At 46.7% G+C, this 20,235-nt stretch overlaps 1 protein-coding gene across 3 annotated transcripts in view; it reads right to left on the bottom strand.

Moving 5' to 3' along the window:
* The window catches only part of LOC130277122 (homeobox protein SIX6-like), an 80,963-nt gene that overhangs the window by 10,241 nt on the left and 50,487 nt on the right, over nucleotides 1-20,235 (bottom strand). For all 3 annotated transcript variants that reach the window (XM_056527471.1, XM_056527472.1, XM_056527473.1), the window contains 2 exons: nucleotides 2,883-3,074; nucleotides 2,462-2,625 (listed from right to left, as the gene is read on the bottom strand). In XM_056527471.1, coding sequence (XP_056383446.1) covers nucleotides 2,462-2,625; nucleotides 2,883-3,044 — 326 coding nt within the window. In that variant the 5' untranslated portion in view covers nucleotides 3,045-3,074. The remainder of the gene's footprint in view (nucleotides 1-2,461; nucleotides 2,626-2,882; nucleotides 3,075-20,235) is intronic.

The raw sequence follows: 20,235 nt of genomic DNA, 5'->3' as shown, positions 1-20,235 counted from the left end.
TATGGCTGCTGGTGTAAAGAGGTTGTCCAGGGCTAGAAATGTTATTGCAGACACTCAGGATCTCCACTTCCATGTCTGTGCTGACACGGTCCAGTATCCTTCCCTATGAATAGGGTCTGACTACGCTGCTGCTGGTACGCTATAAATTGCTATTGCTGCATGTGGGTGAAAACAAGCATGCATGTGATTGGCTGGTCTAGAATAGCCGCAGGATTTTGCCAGGTTGTACCCACATGTTACAGATGCCAAGAACCATTGAGAAATATCAGACTGTGTTGGCATGGAAGTGGAGATGCTGTGAACAAGGTGAAAAATAACTTTTTGTAGCCCCAGACAACCCTTTGGGGAACACAACTGGGGGATAAGTTGTGTTCCCTGGAGTGCCCCTTTTAATGTAGCATAACATGGGGACAGGTCTGCCCCCCTGTTTACTCAAGCAACACCAAACATTTATGAGAGGAGTGCTCCACCCGCCAAATCCCACCCAAATGTCCGAAATGATTGCCAGGCTGTGAGTATTAATGGAGATACAGAGCGGCCTGTCTGACACTACTGACAGAGGTGAAAGAATCTAAAAACAGGAGAGAAGGCGCTCCATAGGGTAATACCACCGGAGATGGGGGGGAGGGGAGAGTAAAAGCTCATTTTAAACTGCTCACCCTTGGTGGTTGTGTAACCTCATACACAACAATGGAAATCGCTTGGATACAAAGGTCCGTCTGCGGCCCTCCTGGTGTGGATTCCACAACGTATAGATACAAGACAAGGCTTCAGTATAGGGTGCAGGAGTACATCGGTGCTGAGCGGACCCAGGACACAGCAGGTAAGAAGGTAAAATCCAATTTATTTGATGCAACGCGTTTCCCTGCACAAGTGCAGATTCATCAGGCACCAAGAGGTGAAAGAAGGCAGGGAGAGTACTCCCTTATAAAATACAGGCCAGCATAGTATGCTAAAAGATCCACTGTAAGGGTCTATTCACACGTACAGTATTCTGCGCAGATTTGATGCGCAGGATTTCAAGCTGTGTTCAGTTTACATTGAAATCTGCAGCAGAAAATCCTGCGCCTCAAATTCAAGCATCAAATCTGCGCAGAATACTGTACGTGTGAATAGACCCTAAAGGGGTATTTCACACCATAGGGATACGTGTCTGCTTATGGGAGATCCAACCTCTGTACTCTGCCTCCAGCCGCATATGCTTGACCTACCTCTTCATACTGGTAACCTGGACCCACATTCTGGAAAGATCTATCATTCAAGACCAGCAGGGAATCCACTGGAGGACGCCGCAAAGAATTATGTCCATGAATAATGTATCATAGGATGTAGCCATGCCACTCCTTGTGTGAATCTCCTGAGAAGGTAGGTGACTAATCATGTGACCACTGGATTCTGTAGTAAGATTAGACACTCTGGGTTTTACAAAACTCACTGGAGGCAAACGACATAATGTGATTGCAGTTGTATACACATCCTATTTCATGACAGCTATATCCTGCTAATAGTTCCGGGTGGGCGGCCATGTAAAATTGCAGTAAATTGGACCGCCCTGTATTATTAAGTAATCCGGTTCCACTTGTAAAGGGAAAAATATCAGCACCATAGGATATACACAATAATGTACTACATGTAAGAATATTAGTGTCTTGGCAATGCATTACACTCAATATTCCAAAAGAATAAACATGTTCAGAATTTCGGCAGCAGAATTCCAGCAATGGAAAGCTCTGCTGAAATTCTGTAGTGTGCACAATGCAGCAGAATCCCATTGTCATCGTGCTTTACTGGAATTCCAATTTCGAAGTGGAATTCTGCTCGGAAATTCGGCATGAACCCTAAGGCTAGGTTCAGACTACGGAATTTCCGCCTGCAATTCCGCTTTGAAATTGCAGGTGGAAATTCCGCTTGCTAAAATGTATAGTGTAGTGAATGGGTTTCCGTTCACAAATTCACACTTTGGAATTTGTGAGCGGAAAAATCCACTTGGAGATTTCTGCCTGAAGAATGGCGTTGCTATTTCTTCAAGCGGAAATACTCGCGGAACACATTTGCAGTCTATTGGAGACTGCAGTGTCCGCGCGGTCCTAGCTGAAAGAAAATGGTCACTTTTTAAGACAATGCCAAAAATGTACCAGAATTCTTGTATAATTTGTGCCATGAAACAGTTTTAGGCTAGGTCCAGACTACGGAAGCAGAAAATCTGCCCGGAGATTCCGTAGTCTGGACCTAGCCTAAAACTGTTTCATGGCACAAATTATACAAGAATTCTGGCACATTAGCAAAAGTACGTTTTCGGCATTGTCTTAAAAAGTGAACATTTTCTTTGTAGATTACCACCAAAATTCTAAATGCCCAAAATAGGCAGCTATTTTATACGTATGCATGAAAGTCACTTGACTAGTTAATGACCGAAAAAGCAAAAGAAAATGATTAATACTTCACATAAGATTTTGCTTACTTAGTCCTTGAGCTTACTGCCCGATCCCTCTGCCTTCTGTTTTTGTACCAGTTGGTAACCTGTGTAGGACGCAGTCCAGTCATATAGGCAAGGTGCCTCTTTTGTGCTGGGCTGGGATATGGATTTCGAAGATAGCACTCTCTCAGAAGTTTCCGGGTGTTTTCCTAGTAAACAAATATATAAAACAAAAATATCACTATACCATATATACATAATGGTTATATATATATATCTCAAAACATCATGGAAATCCAGCAATTCACACATAGTCAGAACCTCCTTCGCCTCTCTAGGTTTCTGGCCCCAGTTTTAGTAGGTAGTAGGGTATTTGTAACTCAGTTGAGTATCGGACAGTTTGGCTTCGTAATAAATTCTTAGCACAGAAAATACATTTTTGAAACTTGTTTTTTTATGAACTTACCTTCATGCAGTGCGCTGCCCTGTCTACTACTTCTCCCTTAGGTGTTTTCATCGTGGTCCGTTCATCTATGGGTGGACACATGAAGCTGCCCGATTCCTTTATGGAATGTATATTTGATAAATGTGGTGGGAGAGACCATAGAAAGAGAGCGAGGTGATCCATTTCTCCAACAGCGTGCAGTGTGGAGCAGATCTGTGAGATTTGCCCAGGGGAGAGAAGAGATACATGTGAAAAGTGCAGAGCCATACCGCAAAAATACAAGTGCGAGGAGCAATATTAAAATAAGAGCAGAGTTTCTTGTGTCTACAGGGTATGGACGATATCAACAGGGCGTACGATTACAGGACAGGACCAGTCATGTGGGCAGATCTCATCCCAGAACGCAGGGCAATCTCATAAGGGGGAGAGACAATGAAGATGAAAACAAAATAGCGACTTATTGGATTAACACAAATAGGATCCAATTTAAAAGGAAAAGAGGGTGGTATAGTGTGCGGCTTGTCAAACAGATAATGTGGAGTCTAAGCTTAGGAGGAATATAGACCTGTCAGGTTTTGTTTTTTATATATATCTATTCATTTTATATAGCTGGATTAAATTCTCTGACGTCAGATATCATCTTATCAGCACAAAACAAGAGACTGATCTCTATGTGATTGCACATTACATTATTTTTTTATTTTTTATTATCCTTTTGGTGTTTTTTCACTCTATTTTGGCATTTTTCAGCTCCTTGGCGGTTTTCCAAAATCGCAGCACGTTGAGCCACTGCCCATTTTTTTTGTCAAAGTCGTGGCGTTTTTCTCCCATAGAAGTCTATGGGAGTGAAAAAACGCAGAGAAAAACGATATGTGGGTTTTAACTTTGGCGTTTTTGCAGGCGGTTTGTATTCTTTTTTGGACTTTAGCGATCCAAAAAAGTGATGGAGATACCTTTTTTAATAAAATTTCGTAGGGTACCATAAAAAAAAAAAAAAAAAGATACAGTAGTGAAGGAAAAAATTGTATCTAACAAAATTTATCTTTTTTATTACAAAATTTTTATAAATTTTTAAACAGGGATCAATTTATATGGGCGGGCAGCGACCTAAAAATGTAGCTGGCAATAATAAAAATGTAGTGTTTGTGTGTGTTTTTCACTTTTTTTTTCTTAATTTTTTACATTATTTTAGGTAGTACTACTACTCCCAGCATGAAACACACTGTTCCATGATGGGAGTAGTAGTACCTGTACTAATTGACAGAACCTTTACTAACTGCGTTCGTCCTGTCTATAGCAGAGATGTAGAGCAGCTTTCTCCTGCGCTTGCATCTCTGCACTATACTCCGGCCACTCACTCATTCATATTTTCCTCAGAGAGCTGTGATTGGCTGCAACCATCCGGCCAAACCCCACTCTGGGCGGAAAATATGAATGATGTTCTATTCACATCACTGGCCGGAGTACAGAGCAGAGATGTGAGCGCTGTATAGAGCCGCATCTCTACTATATTATGGACGATCGCATCGGGTGTCACTGATATGTCTATTAGTACAGGTACTACTACTCCCATCATGGAACAGTCTGTTCCATGCTGGAAGTAGTAGTACTACCTAAAAATGTAAAAAATTTAGAAAAAAAAGTGAAACACACACATTTTATTAAAAATTAATTAAAATTTAGTTATAAAAAATGTATATTTCATTAAATACATTTTTTTCCATCACTACTGCATCCTTTTTTCTTTTTTTTTTTTTGTACCCAACAAATTTTGGGTACCAAAAATATAATTTCCACACAAATGAAAAAACGCCCCCCCCCCCAAAAAAAAAAAATACGCCAGAAAAAATGCCAGACGCAGGAAATTGCACTGCTGTTTTTTCTTGCGTTTTTTTCAAAAAAAAACAAAAAACTAGAAGTAGAAACTTCTATGTATAGTGTAGTGAATGATTTTCCGTTCACAAATTCACACTTCGGAATTTGTGAAGCGGAATTTGTGAAGGGACAATCCGCTTGGAAATTTCCGCCTGAAGAAAGGGGTTGCTCTTTCTTCAGGTGGAAATCTGCGCGGAACACATTGCAGTCTATTGGAGACTGCAGTGTCTGCGCGGTCCTAGCGCCGACTGATTCAGCCGGCGCTGGCCGCACTCAGTATCTCCGGGCGGAAATTTTCTGCCTGGAGATTCCGTAGTCTGAACCTAGCCTAACGGTTTCGTGTCACACACTTTTGTATACTTTCTAGGATGTCAATTCTGTTGCTTAGCCCCAAAAATAGAATTTTTTTTTTTTTTACAGTTTACAAAAAGCAATGCTTCTTCACTTTCCAGGCACATAACATATTGTTACTTCCACAAAGTATTGAATATTTTTGATCCCTGCAAAAGGGATCATTTTTGGATATTAATTTTGAAAAATCATATAAAATTTGCTAGCGCAGCATGTTTTTATTTATTCAACCTGTTAGTTACCATCGGATACTATCTGTTTACTGATAGCCATACATGGTTATGTAACTTTCCAATTAACTTTGCCTTAAAGGGGTACTCCGGTGAAAACCTTTTTTTTTAAGGATGCGTTCCCACCTGGCGTATAAGCAGCGTATTTCATGCTGCGCAAAACACGTTGTGTATCCCTCACTCACTATACACATTGGGCTTTCTGGTAACAGCCCTATGCATGTAGTGAGTTTTGGAGGCGGGACTATGACACGCGGCTCCGCCTCCAAAACTCACTACACACATTGGGCTGCCGCCGGAAAGCCCTGTGTGTATAGTGAGCGAGGGATACGCAGCGGATTTCCCGCTGCTGCCACAAATTTGGCGCAGCATGAAATACGCTGCATATACGCCAGGTGGGAACGCACCCTTAATCAACTGGTGCCAGAAAGTTAAACAGATTTGTAAATTACTTCTATTAAAAAAATCCTAATCCTTTTAGTACTTTTTAGCAGCTATATGCTACAGAGGAAATTCTTTACTTTTTGAATTTCTTTTTTGCGTTGTCCACAGTGATCTCTGCTGACACTCTTTTTATTATAAAAATACAAAACTTATCCAATACAACAAAAAACAAGCTTAACCAGCTATAATATAAATCAAAAACAAAACCCTGCCTAACCGGCCAGCCCAGCTTTACAAAGCAAAAAGAAAAACAAACAAACAAAAACACACTGACACACATACCAAAAATGAACATAAAAACAGCACAACTTGGCTTAAACATAAACATAAAATTAGCACTACCTGGCTGTAACTCAAACCATCCATACTCGGGGGGGGGGGGGGGGGGGGTAAAAAATAAAAAATAAATAATAATTATAAAAATAAAGAAATAAATAAAAAAATAAACAGCACAACTTGACTTAAACATAAACATAAAATTAGCACTACCCGGCTGTGACTCAAAACCATCCATACTCGGGAAACAAAACAAAAGGGGAAAATAAATAAATAAATAAATAATATAAAAATTAAAAATATAAATAAATAAACAAAAACACATAACACAACAACTGGTCCGACTGCCATAACTATAATATGAGACAATATAAAACGATGTAGATACAAAACCAAATAGATACAAAATCACTAATAGAAATTAATTAATTATAGTATATAAACATAAATTTATGCACCCTATTTACAGAAACCTACAAAAAAAAAAAAAAAAAAAAAAAAAAAAAAAAAATACAGGAAATCCCTACACTAGGACTGTGCCCTCACCCACACCACCCCTCCTGCACATGGGTCAGAGTCCATACCGTTCCTCTACAGTTTACAAAGTTCTGTCCTTAACTGACCCATGTCAGGTCCCCCAAAAACACGAAAACACACCACCACCCACAAATACACCCTCCCCACCTAGCACTCCACCCAACCAACTTATACATACTAACTAACAGACACTGAACCACAACCCACTTTAGGCCCAAGTTTGGTCGCCTGTAAGCCCTTCATGCCATATCAGCTTAAAACAAAACAAAAAAAAGCTAGCGTGCACATGCATTAGCCCACCACCAGAAAGAAGGATGGCAGACTTGATACACCAAAATAATTTTTAACTCTTTTCCTAACTCCCCCTACAATTCTCCCTAATTCTATCCCTCCATTAAAGCTAACCCTACTCTCACCCTATCTCTATCCCTATCACACTTCCCCTATCCAAAATAAAGGTACTCTACCCAAAAGATCTAGTACCTAGGGCACATCAAAAGAAAACCCTCTCCACAGGAGAGAAGCCCTACTGGTACCAAGACTGCCATACTCCAAAGACCTGATCTTCCCGAGGTCACCGGTGATGTTCCTACAGACCTCCACCTCGGAGAGGATTTTCTGCTGGGTCGACACTAAACACCGTGCATTCCACGTGTAGTACCTAACCACTAAACTAACTAAGAATAAAGTGCCCCGGTCTCGGCCACCCAGTGTCCTGAATGCCCCATAAGCCCACTCCGGATAGGTAAGGCCGGCAAGTTGACTCCAGCCGATGGAAGCGCCCACCCGGTTGTAAACCCCTATATTAAAGGGACAATGAAGCAGGAAATGGTCCATGCTTTCCAGCGTGTCCCCACACTCTTCTCGGGGACATCCCCGGTCATCAGAGTTCCTGCACTTCAGGTTGTCCCTTACATATAGCTTCCCCTGAAAGCAGCGCCAGGCCAAGTCCCAAAACTTCTGGGGGATCCTTTTCATGTTTAAAAGGTACAACCCCACCCTCAGATCCCGACCTGGGCAGTCCCTGAGTGCCAGAGGCTTCTGGAAGTGGGTCAACAGAACCCGTTTGTCAAGGAACTGCCTTGACTGGGTCCTGATCTCCCACACTCCCAGACCCCACCGACGTATCGCCTTCAGAGTCGGGGTAGCGTAAGCCGGAAGATATCCATGGGGCGTACGGAGGTCCTTCACTTGCCCTCCTGTCTCCCATTCCTGGAAGAAAGGCCGAAACCATTCCCTGCAGGAGAGTACCCACGGAGGAGCCCTCTCTGACCAGAGGTTTGAGATGTTAGCTTTTAAAAAGGTGTTTGTTAAGAACACCACAGGGTTTACCATAGATAAACCCCCTAGTCTCCTCGTGCGGTACGTAACCTCCCTCTTGACTAGGTTCATCCTGTTCCCCCATAACAGTTGAAAAAACAGGCTGTAGATCCTAGTGTAGTAAGCCTCTGGCAAGATACATACGCTGCCCAGATAGATAAACAAGGGGAGCAGGTACGATTTGATCAGGTGTACCCTTTCCCTGAGGGTCAAAGACCAACCCTTCCACTGGTCCACCTTCTGAGTGGCATCCTGGAGCTTACCATCCCAGTTTTTGGTGGGATAATCATCCTGGCCAAATGTGATGCCTAAGACTTTTGCTGATTCTTGGGGCCCTGGAAGGGTGTCCGGGAGATCAAACGTGGGATCCCCCCCTCCCAGCCAGAGACTCTCACACTTATCCCGGTTGATCTTAGACCCGGATGCCTCCGAGTAGCGTTCCACCTCCGACATCACCACATCAACCCCCTCTCTCGAGGAGACGAAAATAGTGACATCGTCGGCGTACGCCACTACCCCCTGGATGGCCCCCGGCTCCGCCAAACTCATCCCGACTCCCACCAACGGTCCGCAACTCACCCTCCTAAGGAAGGGATCGATCGCGAACACATATAACAGCGGGCTCAAAGGACAACCCTGACGGACTCCAGACCCCACTCCAAAAGAGTGGCCAGACCACCCGTTCACCAGTGGGAAACTCTCTGCCCCTGCATACAAGATCTTAAGCCAATTAACAAAAGTACTCGGTAAGCCATATCTCAGGAGGACGGACCACAGGTACTCGTGGTTCACCCGATCAAATGCTTTGGCCTGATCCAAGGACAGCAAGTACCCCTTCCAGAAACCCGCACTACTCCGCTCCACTGCCTCCCTGACACTAAGGACAGCACTTAAGGTGCTTCGGCCTGGAACAGTGCAGTGCTGGGCCTCCGAAAGGAGCCGGGGTGCAAACTTCACCAGCCGATTAAACAGTATCTTGGCCAGAAGCTTCCTGTCCGTATTGAGAAGAGCTATGGGTCTCCAATTCTCAATACGGCTGGGATCTTTACCCTTTGAGAGAAGAATCAGGGCTGACCTCCTCATTGACTTTGGCAGAGTGCCCGAGGAGAGACACTCATTGAATACCTCAGTCAAGAGGGGAGCTAAAGACTCCTTAAAGGTCCTGTACCACTCAGATGTTAAGCCATCCGGACCTGGCGACTTCTTGGGGGCAAGCCCCTCGATCGCCAGTCTCACTTCCTCTTCCCTAATCTCTTCTGCCAAAACGCCAAGAGAGGGGTCTACCCCTGGCTCAGGAATGGTTTCAGCCAGGAAACCCGACATCACATCCCGATCCAGATCCTTCCTTCCCAAGAGGTGAGAGTAGAAGGATCTGACGATCTCCAAGATCCCTGATCTGGACCGATTCAGAGATCCTGTACTATCAATCAGTCCTGAAATGACTTTACTACTCACTGACATCTTACAGTTTCTGTAAGGGTCGGGCGAGCGGTACTTCCCGAAATCCCTCTCAAAAACCAAAGATGCGTGCCTATCGTACTGACACCTCATCAGCAAGGACTTCACTCTGGAGATATCCTCTTGGCTACCTCCAGTCGAGACAAGAAGCTCGAGTTTCCTCCTCAGACCCTGATACAGGCGATACCTGTTCAGGGACCTGAGGCTCGAGAGCTGGCGGAAGAACCCCGCAACCCGCTTCTTGAATATCTCCCACCACTCTGACTTACTACTACATAGGCCCAGTAAAGGTACCTGACTCTGAAGAAAATCCTCAAAGGACTGTCTTATCTCCGCTTCCTCCAGGAGGGACGAATTCAGCTTCCAATAACCTTTTCCCATCCGGGGGGTTTCTGAAACATTCAGGGAAAACAAAATCATACAGTGATCGGAGAACTCCACCTCAACCACGGACACTGCAGAAGAGACAGCTTCCTCCTTTAAATAAAACCTATCTATCCTAGACCTGCGACTACCTTGATGATAGGTGAAACCCGCGTGGCCTGAGGGGCTCCGGATGTGGGCATCCTCTAGGCGAGCTTCTCTAGCTATGCTAATCAGCGCCACACTATCGCAAGTCAGCGGACTATTGGAGCCTCTCCTATCTTGGGACCTCGTGACATTATTGAAGTCCCCTCCAAAGATCACCTGCCGACTCGTAAAAAGAAAGGGCTTAATCCTCATAAAGAGATCTTTACGGCCCCGCTTACTTTGCGGGGCGTAGATGTTAATGAGCCGGAGCTCTTGTCCCTTCATGAAGACATCTAAGATCAGGCACCTCCCCATTTCTAATTCAATAACCCGTCGGCATTCAACAGGAGCGGTAAAAAGGACCGCCACCCCACTATACGGCTCAGCCGCAAGAGACCAGTGGGAGGGACCGCGCCTCCACTCTCTTCTGGCTTTTACCAGAGAGGCTAGATCTGACAACCTGGTCTCCTGTAAAAAGAAAATGTCGGCTTCAACGCGGCCGAGAAAATCAAAGGCTGCGAATCTAGCCGTATCCGACTTTATGCTGGCACAATTAATAGATGCCAGCGTCAATGGGGTGAGTGCCGCCATACAGGGTGATTAAATTAGACGGCCACACCCTTTACTTTTGTTTTCCCTTCTTTTTTGCCCCCTCATCCCCCGAAGAAGACGAGAGGGCAGGACCACTCTTGGATCTTTTTTTCGATTCAGATAGATCCATATTATCCCCGTCTCCGTCCGGCCCCGGTCTAGCCCTGCCCTCTGAGGAAGGTGCCTCAATAGGACAGGGCCCAGTTCCTCCCAGAGGCTCTTTCTCCCTAGGCACCTCGCCCTCACCCTCCCCAGCCAAGGAGGGGGAGGAGATGGTATCGAGGACGAGGTACCGGTTTGACAGGTCAACCAGAGGGGGGGCAGTCAGGCTTCCGTTTTGAACCTGGCCCGTAGTACAAGGAACAGAGGGCTCTGACCTCTTCTTTCTCCCTTTCCTTTTGCCCTTGTCTTTCTTTTTAGGCCTCTCCCCACTCTCCTCATCCACACTTTCATAGTGGGAGGAATCGGAAGGGTCGGCCATATTGCCTTCCTCTCTGTGAAGCCTCCTGATCTCCCCATCCAGCACATCCTCCTCCAGGGCTTCAGCGGTTACAGGGCCAGCTTCAGGAGCAGAGGCCGGAGCTACCCCCGTCACCTGGGCACTCTCCAGCTCCCTACTCCTTCTACGATTTTCCTCCCGCCTTAGTTTGGCGGGGCCCTTTTTCCTCCTCACGAGCCCTGTTGCACCCCCATCCCTGCCCATACCCTCCCCGGCCGAGGCAACTTCACAGCTCTCCTCAGCCGGAGCGGCCGCTGCACGGGCGAAGGCGCTAGGACAACGGCTAAATGGGTGCCCAAGGACACCACACAGGTGGCACCGGATCTGCCTACAGGATGCGGCCAGATGTCCCACCCCACCACACAAAGCGCAGACCTGTACAGTACAGGCTGCGCTAAAGTGGGTGGGGCTGCCACACCTGTGACAGACCTTAGGCTGCCCCTGGTAGAAGACCTGGATCCTATCACGTCCAAGGAAGGCGGCTGACGGAATGTGGGCAACTGTACTACCTGAACGCTTGAGTTTGACGGAAAACGTCCAGGCCCCGGACCAGATCCCGTGCTCATCCAAGTTTTTCTTGGGCATGTCCGTCACATCCCCATACCGTCCGAGCCAGGTCATGATGTCATAACAAGAAAGTGACTCGTTACGGGTCAAAACGGTCACCTTCTTGACAGCATTCTGACGGGAAATCGCCTTTACGGCGAAATCCCGCCAGCCGGGCTCGTTTTTTGCCACTTCGTAATTCGACCAGAAGAGTTCGAGACCCTCTGGCCGAACGAAACTGACGTCAAACTCAGACGATCCGTAGGGGTGAATCAGGGCAAAGATGTCACTCGCCCTGAATTCCATCTGAAGGAGGAGCTCAACCACTTTAGCGCGAGGTGGGCACGCATCCTCGCCCCTCCAAATCAGACGGACCACATTCCTACGGTTATTGTCCTGCCCGGTTGTCGGGAGGGACCAGACCACCTCCCCATTCCGCTCTCGGAAAGCCCCCAAACCGTGCCTCTCTATCCAGAAAGACAGGTCGACCTCACCCCTTCCCTCTACCTGGATCGACCTGTCACCCCTGCGTAGAGCCTCCAGGAGGCGCTGTTGCAAATGGCCCCCAGGGCCGGACGGAGACGGGGACCCCCCTGAACCCCCGGCAGCGACATTAGCATAGCTCCTAGGAGCAGTCACTGCCGGGGGGGCAGCCGGACCAGACCCAGAGCCAGAACCACTTACAACACCATTCACACCACAACTCTCAACCTCTTTATTTCCAGCCATACTACTACCACTCCCATCAACATTCAATCCACTGACACTCCCACATACACTCCTCTCACCCACAACACTACTACACCCATCAATATCACATCCTACATTCTTGTCCTGACTAACAAATTCTGGGCTGGCTGGGACTTGTAGTATGGCTGGCTTTAGTAAAGTCCTTTGTGCTGGCTTAGCCGCTGCTGGGGTCGACGCCGATGGTTTCTCCTTCATGGCTGATATCATATCTTGATTCTGGGGCTGCCCCACCGGGCGCACCCCAGCTCCTCCCACAGCGCCAGCACCTGATTCACCCAACTTCACAGGCTCTGTGGATAATCCCGGCACCCGGACACTCCCCCCCCTCACAGGGGAGTGCCCCGCAGTGCCGGTAATGCCCACAGTACTCGGGGAACCGCCCCCCGAGCACACAGGGGCATAACTCGCGCTTCCCACCATAAGCCCATCCTGCCCCTCCCTACCGGCAGGATGGGTGGGCTTCACATCTATTGCGTCTGCAGCTTTTACTGACGCCATGCTGTACCCCCCATGCTGGCTCCGTTCCACCACAGAAACGGAGTCTGGCAGTCTGGGGGGCCCAGCAGCCTGAACCAGCTTTGCAGCTGGCCCAGACTGCTGGAAAGGAACAAACACGTACTTCACTGCTTCTTGTGTCTTTTGCTTTTTCCTCTTAACTGCCACATCATCACAGAGATCGTCACCAAAGGTGAAATGCTGGAGGTGGGCTGGGGACTCCTGCATGACTATCGCCCTTAGCAATCCCCCAGCCTCACTCTCCACATCATCCTCCTCGCTCTCACTTGAAGGAAGAGCCACCTGGGCCGGTTCAATATAGCTGTCCTGGGTGGCCTGGGTGTCACAGGGAGCAGCCACAGGCACAGCGTCTTCCTCCACATTCTCATCCTTTTCCTCATCACCACCATCCTCACTTTCTTCACCGCCACTACTCTCCCCATCATCCACCTCCACCTTACCTGGGGATTTCGTGGCGGCAAACCGGTCTTCATTAATCAGCTTTTCCTGGAAAAGACCGCTTCCCTCCAGGATCTCGTCTCTCCTCTCCTCCAGCTTCACAATCTTGCTTTTCAGCGCTGTGATCCTCTTTCTTAGCTCTGGCCTGTTCTTTTTGGACCCCGTGCTCACCAGATTCTGAGCCACACGTAGATCCTCCCTGGCCATCCTCAGCTCCTTACCGCACTGGTCATATTCCGCAAAGCGTGCGGCCATGCGGGAGCAGTATGTATCGCTCGACTCCTTGGGCCCTCTCTCTGCCCACATCTCCACTTTTTTCCTCCTCGCCTTGCTTCCTCCAGATCTCTGGTTGGCACCCGTCGCTGTGGAAGCAGAGCCTGCATTGCTGCAGACTCTGCCAGATTTTCTTCCTCCGGCCGGAACAATGGCTGTTGCAGTTTTCTCTCCACCCCCCGCCAGCCTGGAAGAACGGGAAGTGGAGGCTCGAGATTTCCGGGGCTCCATGCAGGGGAGGCTCTCCCCAGGAGTCTGCCACCCTCCTGGGAAAAGCAGTTAGAACACCTGCCTCTGTAGTTCTCTTGGAAGTCCTGGAGAGCTCAAACAGGGACACACCCGCACACTTCTCACACTGAACAGCTGTGTTTCACAGGATGTGATCTCTGCTGACACCTCTGTCCGTGTCAGGAACTGTCCAGAGCAGCAAAGGTTTGCTATGGGGATTTTCTCCTGCTCTGGACAGTTCCTGATAGGGGCATCAGGTGTCAGCAGAGAGCACTGTGGACAAGACAAAAAAAAAAAAGATTTTCCTCTGTAGCAAACAGCTGCTAAAAAGTACTGAAAGCATTAAGATTTTTTAATAGAAGTAATTTACAAATCTGTTTAAGGCTGGGTCCACACTACGTTTTGTCCCATACGGGAGCGCATACGGCACTCCGGACGGCTCATTGAAATGAATGACATACGGGAGCGCATACGGTCACATACGGGAGCGCGAGCTTTTAGCTCCCCCCTGCCGTATGCGCTCCCGCATGGGACAAAACGTAGTGTGGACCCAGCCTAACTTTCTGGCACCAGTTCATTAAAAAAAAAAAAAGTTTTCCATGGGAGTACCCCTTTAACAAACGTAGCTCAGATGTACATAGATACTACTAGGTGACTTAACAGTGTTATACAGAGCTTTTAGACAGTGTTAGGCTTCTTTCACACTGCCGTTGGGACACAACAGTGCGATGGACGTCAGGGAAGACAGGGACAATAGTGGGAGAAAATGCATCTTGCAACGTCTTTTTCTCCCTCTACTCCCATCAGAAAACAAAGGTGCCCGATGGACCCCATAATAGTAAATGGGGCTCTGTCAAGACCCGTTGTTGCCCGTTGTGCCCTGTCCGGATAACTGATGTTAAAGGCACACACAAAAAAAGGGCCTAACGGATCTTTTCTGACAGGGCACAACAGTAGTGGGAAAGAGGCCTCATCCACATGTTTTTGCCATATCAGTAAACTACTGGTTGAGACCAAAGTAGTTTGGTCAGAAACAAAACTCAGCAAACCGACAAAACCAAGTTTGCTCATCTCAACAAACAAGCAAGGACAGCATACAACAGGACAACACAATTCACATTAACAGACCAGAACTAAAAGCAAAGCAAGCAACAAAATCAATTGGCAACAAAGACTAATGATAACTTCGCCAAACACAGAAAGGATAGAAAGCGCAAATACAGTGGCCCTGATTTACTAAGAATGGAGTGTAGTTTTCTTTTATGGGTTTTAATTCCCTACAATTTTTTCCACGGTATTTACTATGGTTTCCCTACATTTTGTATTTTCCCTACACTTTGCTTTTTTTTTTACACAGGTTCTGATCTGAAGGGTTTTCCTCAGCTCAAATCCACCACATTTCCTGTGGAAACCTTAGTAAATATGTTGGGTTTTTGTGAAAATGTCGAGGACATGCCAACTTTTCCCAGTGACCATGCCCCTTTCTCATGTTTTCTCAGTAAAATGGAGAGTTAGTTGGTCTTTTTTTCAATTATGGCCCACATTCTGGCGCAGAGCCTGAAGAATTTGCGCACAGACTGACAGTACATGTCGGGTTTACAATAGTAAATCAGGGCCAGTGTGGCTTAACAATAACAATAACAGGTGCATGAGGAACATGGAGTCATTAAAGGGGTATTCCAGTAATTATTTTTCTTTGACTTTGCTATAGGGGCTGTAAAGTTATTGTAGTTCATAATATAGTGTCTGTACCTGTGTGTGATGGTTTTCTCACAATTCTTCTGTGATTTTCACTCCAATATTTATTTTTACCAGCATACAAAATTACTGTTGTCTCAGATTTTTCCCAGTTTGCCATGCGGCCGAGACCTGACTCACTAGTCAGCTGATGACAGGGAGCCTGTCTGCTTCAATGGGTGGAGTGATTGCTTGGTGGGAGAGATCAATCTGCAACTAATGCAACAGCTGTAGGCACCCTGATTGAAAACAACAGGTCTTTTGAATGGATGCAGCTCATTTATGTTTCAAAAGTCAAACAGGAAATACCAGTTCACAAAAAGCTAGCCACAGTGTTATGGTAATCTCACAACATAGCCATTTAGTGCCAAGACAACCGCAGATCTTTCCTAAGCATGATTATTACTGTCTGTCAGGTACTTACTAAAATCACTTTATGGTGGAGAACCCCTTTATAACCTAACAGGAGCAACACAACAACCAGACACACCAAAATCTGGTATGCATCTATTTATTATGCCGAAGCCATTCCCAAAGAATAAACAAAATAAAAACAGTCAACAGTGTAACAACTACAGCCATGGCCGTAAATGTTGGCTCCCCTGAAATTTTTCTAGAAAATTAAGCATTTCTAACAGAAAAGGATTGCAGTAACACATGTTTTGCTATACACATTTTTATTCCCTTTTTGTGTATTGGAACTAAACCAAAAAAGGGAGGGAAAAAAAGGCAATTGGACATAATGTCACACCAAACTCCAAAAATGGTCTGGACAAAATTATTGGTACCCTTAACTTAATATTTGGTTGTACACCCTTTGGAAGAAATAACTGAAATCAGTTGCTACCTATAACCATCAATAAGCTTCTTACACCTCTCAGCCGGAATGTTGGACCACTCTTCCTTTGCAAACTGCTCCAGGTCTCTCTTATTGGAAGGCCCCTTTTCCCAACAGCAATTTTAAGATCTCTCCACAGGTGTTCAATGGGATTTAGATTTGGACTCATTGCTGGCCACTTCAGAACTCTCCAGCACTTTGTTGCCATCCATTTTTGGGTGCTTTTTTGACGTATGTTTGGGGTCATTGTCCTGCTGGAAGACCCAAGACCTTGGACGCAAACCCAGCTTTCTGACACTGGGCTGTACAGTGCGACCCAAAATCTGTTGGTAATCCACAGATTTCATGATGCCTTGCAGACATTAAAGGCCCCCAATGCCAGAGGCCGCAAAACAACCCCAAAACATCATTGAATCTCCACCATATTTCACTGTAGGTACTGTCTTTGTAGGCCTTATTTCGTGTTTGGTAAACAGTAGAATGATGAGCTTTAACAAAAAGCTCTATCTTGGTCTAATCTGTCCACAATACATTTTCCCAGAAGGATTTTGGCTTACTCAAGTTAATTTTGGCAAAATGTAGTCTTGGTTTTTTATGTATCTGCGTCAGCAGTGGGTTCCTCTTGGGTCTCCTACCATAGCGTTTCATTTCATTTAAATGTCCACAGATAGTTTGCGCTGACACTGATGCTCCCTGAGCCTGCAGGACAGCTTGATGTCTTTGGAACTTGTTTGAGGCTGCTTATCCACCATTCGGACTATCCTGTGTTGACACCTTTCATCAATTTTTCTATTCTGTCCATGCCCAGGGAGATTAGCTACAGTGCCATGGGTTGCAAACTTCTTGATAATGTTGCACACTGTGGACAAAGGCAAATCTAGATCTCTAGAGATGGACTTGTAACCTTGAGACAGTTCTCTCCTTCACTTTCTGTTGTCCATGCTAAGTGAACTTCTCTCCTTTTTATCTGCTTTCAGGTGTGATTTTTATATTGCCCATACCTGCTTAAAGAAGCATCACATGTGTAATGCCAGCACTCTGGCAAGACACGCTGGCCGTGAGCGCTCTCTTGCCATGTCCCCACTGCCAAGGGGGGGGGGGGGGGCCCTCCCCGGATGCCACTCACAAGGGGGTTTGCCATGAGGGGTGACACCCTGCCATGCGTCTGACCGTCGGTGTCACTCATTGTTTCTGTGAGCTCCATCTGCAGTGCAGATGGAGCTCACAGAAGCAATGTGAAATAATACTGTTATACCCACCCAACTGTGCCCCCACTGCCCTGCTGGACTCCGAAGGGGTAAACTTGTACCTGGAGTCAATCTGTCACTGATACGTGACGGGACGCTGAGGTGGGCATGGGTGGAATGTGTCATACAGCGGAGCGGCGCTGATGTCTATTACGTCAGCTATCAGGCCTGGTCCCAGACATACCAGTTCAGTGAAGCGTTATGAGGAACGAGCAGGATGGTTAGGAACAGCAGGGGTGAGTGGTGCACCCTGCTGGGAGAGCTATGAGGGGGGGTGGAGAGGAGAGGGAAGGGGGGAGAAGAGAGGAGAGGGGGTGGTGGTGTGGGCACGGGGGGTGTTGATGATGCAGACATGTGGCACAGTAATGTGGGAGTTGGGGTGGGGGGTGATGAGGCTGCAATGAATCATATCAACCTCATCACCCCCCCCCAACCCTCACATTACTGTGCCACATGTCTGCATCATCAACAACCCCCCCCCCATTACTGTGCATCATGTCTTCAACACCCCCCAACCCCCCCATTACTGTGCATCATGTCTTCATCACCCCCAACCCTCACATTACTGTGCCACATGTCTGCATCATCAACAATCCCCCAATACTGTGCATCATGTCTTCAACACCCCCCCAACCCCCGCCATTACTATGCATCATGTCTTCATCACCCCCAACCTCCCCCATTACTGTGCCTCATGTCTTCATCACCCCCCCATTACTGTGCCTCATGTCTGCATCAACACCCCACCATTACTGTGCCTCATGTCTTCATCACCCCCCAACCCCGCCAACACCCCACCCAACCATGCCATTACTGTTCCTTCCTCATGTCTGCATCATCACTGTTTTTATGGGCTACCATGCAACTGTGGTATTATATTCAGAGGGTACAGTGTGTGGTAGTATTATATTCAGAGGGTACAGTGGGTGGTAGTATTATATTCAGAGGGTACAGTGTGTGGTAGTATTATATTTAGAGGATACAGGGTGGGGTAGTATTATATTCAGAGGGTACAGTGTGTGGTAGTATTATATTCAGAGGGTACAGTGTGTGGTATTATATTCAGTGGGTACAGTGTGTGGTATTATATTTAGAGGGTACAGTGTGTGATAGTATTATATTTAGAGGATACAGGGTGGGGTAGTATTATATTCAGAGGGTACAGTGTGTGGTAGTATTATATTCAGAGGGTACAGTGTGTGGTAGTATTATATTCATAGGGTACAGTGTATGGTAGTATTATATTCAGAGGGTACAGTGTGTGGTATTATTATATTCAGAGGGTACAGTGTGTGGTATTATATTCAGAGGGTACAGTGTGTGGTATTATTATATTCAGAGGGTACAGTGTGTGGTATTATATTCAAAGGGTACAGTGTGTGGTATTATTAAATTCATAGGGTACAGTGTGTGGTGGTATTGTGTTAAATGGGGACCGTGTATGGTAGTATTATATTCAGAGAGCACAGTGTGTGGCAGTATTATATTCAGAGAGAGCAGTGTCTGGCATGGTTATAATAATAATTGTTTTCACATAGAGGATCAGAATGCGCTGAAGGAGGGGGTATAATTAAGGGGGGAGGGAGGGATGTAATTAAGGGGGGGAGGGAGGGGGTGTAATTAAGGGGGGGAGGGAGGGGGTGTAATTGGGGGATGGAGGGGGGTGTAATTAAGGGGGAGGGTGCCAAACAAAGGGTCCGCCCTGGATGCCAAATGCTCTAGGTACGCCCCTGGCCCGCATGCGGGTCCCAGCCCGTCAATCACCTCCCTGGTCTTCTGTCCTAGGGTGTGTGCACGCCGGAGCTCGTACATTTTAAGGGCCAGTACGCCCTTAATTAGTGTATTCACCTGCACCTTCCCTTTTAAGTATCAGCACCTCCTACTCACCCCTGCAGGATCTTTGTTGCCCTAGTGCCTGAGAGAAAGCTTCTGTGTCCCAGTGTTCCTGTTTTCCGTGTACCTGATCGTTGTTCCGTTACCTTACCCTGCTACTCTGCCGCTTGCCTTGACCTTCAGCTATCCTGACCACGTCTTGTCATAATTCTCCTGTACTACGCTTAATCCCAGCAACCTTTGTGGACGAGTCGTGCCAGGGGTAGCGACTTAGGTGTCGCCTGCTGCAGCAAGACCATCCCGCTTTGCGGCAGGCTCTGATGAAAACCAGCGACACCTTAGACTCCGCTCCCTGGCACGGCTCACATCATCATCCACACAGGCCCTGAGGATCCACCACCTGCCGTGACCGTAACAACATGCTTGAAACAATCTTATTTTTCCACAATTTTGAAAGGGTGCCAATAATTTTGTCCAGCCCATTTTTGGAGTTTGGTGTGACATTATGTCCAATTTGCTTTTTTCCTCCCTTTTTTGGTTTAGTTCCAATACACACAGAGGGAATAAACATGTGTATAGCTGTATATACCCCAAAGTGTGTGGACACCTGAACCGCTCACCTATAAGTGCTTGCTGGACATCCCATTCCAAAGCAAGTACATTAATATAGCTTATGTTAGCTATCAGCTGGTGTCCCATTTTCCCCTTGAGTTGTCCTGAAAGGACTTACCCCTCAGCCAATCAGTGTTTGGGGCGGGACACCACTGTGGTCATTGATTGGCTTAGTAGGCAAGTTCTGTGGGACACCAATGCGCCACTGATTAGCTGAGTGGGCAAGACATGTATTACACTGCTGAGGCCACTGAGTTACTGTGGC

Source organism: Hyla sarda, chromosome 6 (assembly GCF_029499605.1).
Source record: "Hyla sarda isolate aHylSar1 chromosome 6, aHylSar1.hap1, whole genome shotgun sequence".
NCBI classification, from domain to species: domain Eukaryota; kingdom Metazoa; phylum Chordata; class Amphibia; order Anura; family Hylidae; genus Hyla; species Hyla sarda.
The sequence above is the reverse complement of the archived record's forward strand: the minus strand, read 5'-3'. Positions and strand labels throughout refer to the sequence as shown.